The sequence below is a fragment of the Nanorana parkeri genome, unplaced genomic scaffold (genome assembly GCF_000935625.1).
Source record: "Nanorana parkeri isolate BGI_ZX_2015 unplaced genomic scaffold, ASM93562v1 scaffold2737, whole genome shotgun sequence".
Taxonomy (NCBI): Eukaryota; Metazoa; Chordata; class Amphibia; order Anura; family Dicroglossidae; genus Nanorana; species Nanorana parkeri.
In genome coordinates this window covers 57,893-59,645 of record NW_017309005.1, presented here as the reverse complement: position 1 = coordinate 59,645, position 1,753 = coordinate 57,893, and the positions used below count along the sequence as shown (strand labels likewise).

The window sequence follows — 1,753 nt, the reverse complement described above, 5'->3', positions numbered from 1 at the left end:
TTCTCCCCCCCTGGCTCATTCTCCAGCAGGACTGATGCAGAATTCCCAGCATGCCTTGGTGCTGAAGGTAAGTGTCCGTTGGCTGTAGGTATGCGGTGCTCCTCCAGCTTGGGGCGGACTACAAGTTGCAGCGTGTCCATCCTGCTAGTTCCCTATTGGTTTCGCCCTAAGCCAAGCCAGAGCCCCGCCCCCTAATCAACAGGCGACTCGAAGATCGTTAATGTGGCACCAAAAAGCCCGGTCACTTATCACGGTTTTTGGGGATCCTGCTCCGAACCAGAGAACTTTGGCTACGACCCAGAACTGAAAAGAGGAACCGGGTATAATCCGCACGCCGATGGCAGACCGCGCCTCGGATATAGCGATGTGTATGATGCGTCGGAGCCCCGCCCCCTTTCACGTTGAGCTGCGGCCCCACTGCCGTACTTATCGCTGTCGGGCCTGTTCATGGCGGCCATTTGTATGCAATGCAGGCTGGTGGGAGGGGCCGACAGGGTGCTGTACATGGCTTCCTGAAAACATCACAGCGCCCTGTCTCAGTACTTCTCTCTAGAGCCCTGATGCAAGCAGTGGGCCGGCTCTTGGGAGGAGTTATGCAAATATCAAAATGCCTCGATGGGTGGGTGTCAGTCCGGAGGTGTGGGGTGTTCCGAGGCAGGCTCTAGTTGCATAGGTAACGCCCACATATGATGCTGAACCTTCATGATTGACAGAACTGAGATGCGATGAATGAAAGGGGCGGAGCCAGGGGAGGAACATGCTAGATGACGCTGGACGTCCTCCAGCCAGGAAATGAGGTGGAAATTGTATTATCTCCTTCCTGTCTGTACCCGAGTATAAAAGCATCGGGTCTGTCCGAGAGCAGAATCTGTCCCCGTTGGCCGTCACAGCCAATCAGATCCTAGATGGTAGAGTCTGGTTGCCGTGGGCGACGAGAACGGTTCTGTCTTCAGACACTGAACAGATCCCGGGAATGGATTGTTGCTGCGCTGACACGGCTGCCGTATTTTTGTGTTTCAGATATTAACGAGCTGAACTTGCCGAAGACGTGCGAAATCGAGTTCTCCGACCATGACGACCTTCTCAATTTCAAGCTAGTCATCTGTCCCGACGAGGTAGGTGTCTGCGGATCAGCATGACAGCCGCTGGGCGCTAATTGTGGCTCAGTGATGTCATCGCGGTACGATTTCAGCAACGCGACAACCCTGTCTTGTGAAAAGAGATTTCTCCTCTCTCGGTGACACCCACGTCGTTGCTGTGAGCTGGACTTTCCATCTCCCCTCCCCCTACCATGCATCCTCCGCAGGAGCTTTTACCTGACTGCATTCCCCACCTGTTTCTATAGGGATAGGAGGAGAATGCGGGCAGCACAGCAACCCATTGGGTGTCACCAGAGCTGGAATTTTCCCCAGAGGGGACACACATGGCAACTAAACCGTGACCTCAAATCCGACCCCTTCACTCCATTATAGAGAAGCTTTTTGGTTGGAGTTCTGCTTTAATCCCACAAATACCTGACATGGATGGGACGTGTAGACTTCCCCTTTAAAAATAACTTATTTATCAATCGGTTTACTGAAACATTTTTAAATTGTAACTTATATGTCAAAATAGCCGTTTCCAGATCTATCTGCCCTATAAAAGTACATGGTGTATTCTTCTTCTGACATGTTTCAGGCTCTGGGGTCTGGAGGGGGGTGTTCAGACAGCATAGAGGAGGGCCTCATCACTCAGCAGTGAGGTGATTCTCATT

At 52.3% G+C, this 1,753-nt stretch overlaps 1 protein-coding gene across 1 annotated transcript in view; it reads left to right on the top strand.

Annotated features, from left to right (window-relative positions):
* Positions 1 to 1,753, top strand: part of UBE2M (ubiquitin conjugating enzyme E2 M) — a 12,833-nt gene that overhangs the window by 1,290 nt on the left and 9,790 nt on the right. Inside the window, exon 2 of the mRNA XM_018574103.1 lies at positions 1,021 to 1,115. Within this exon, the coding sequence (XP_018429605.1) occupies positions 1,021 to 1,115 (95 nt within the window). The remainder of the gene's footprint in view (positions 1 to 1,020; positions 1,116 to 1,753) is intronic.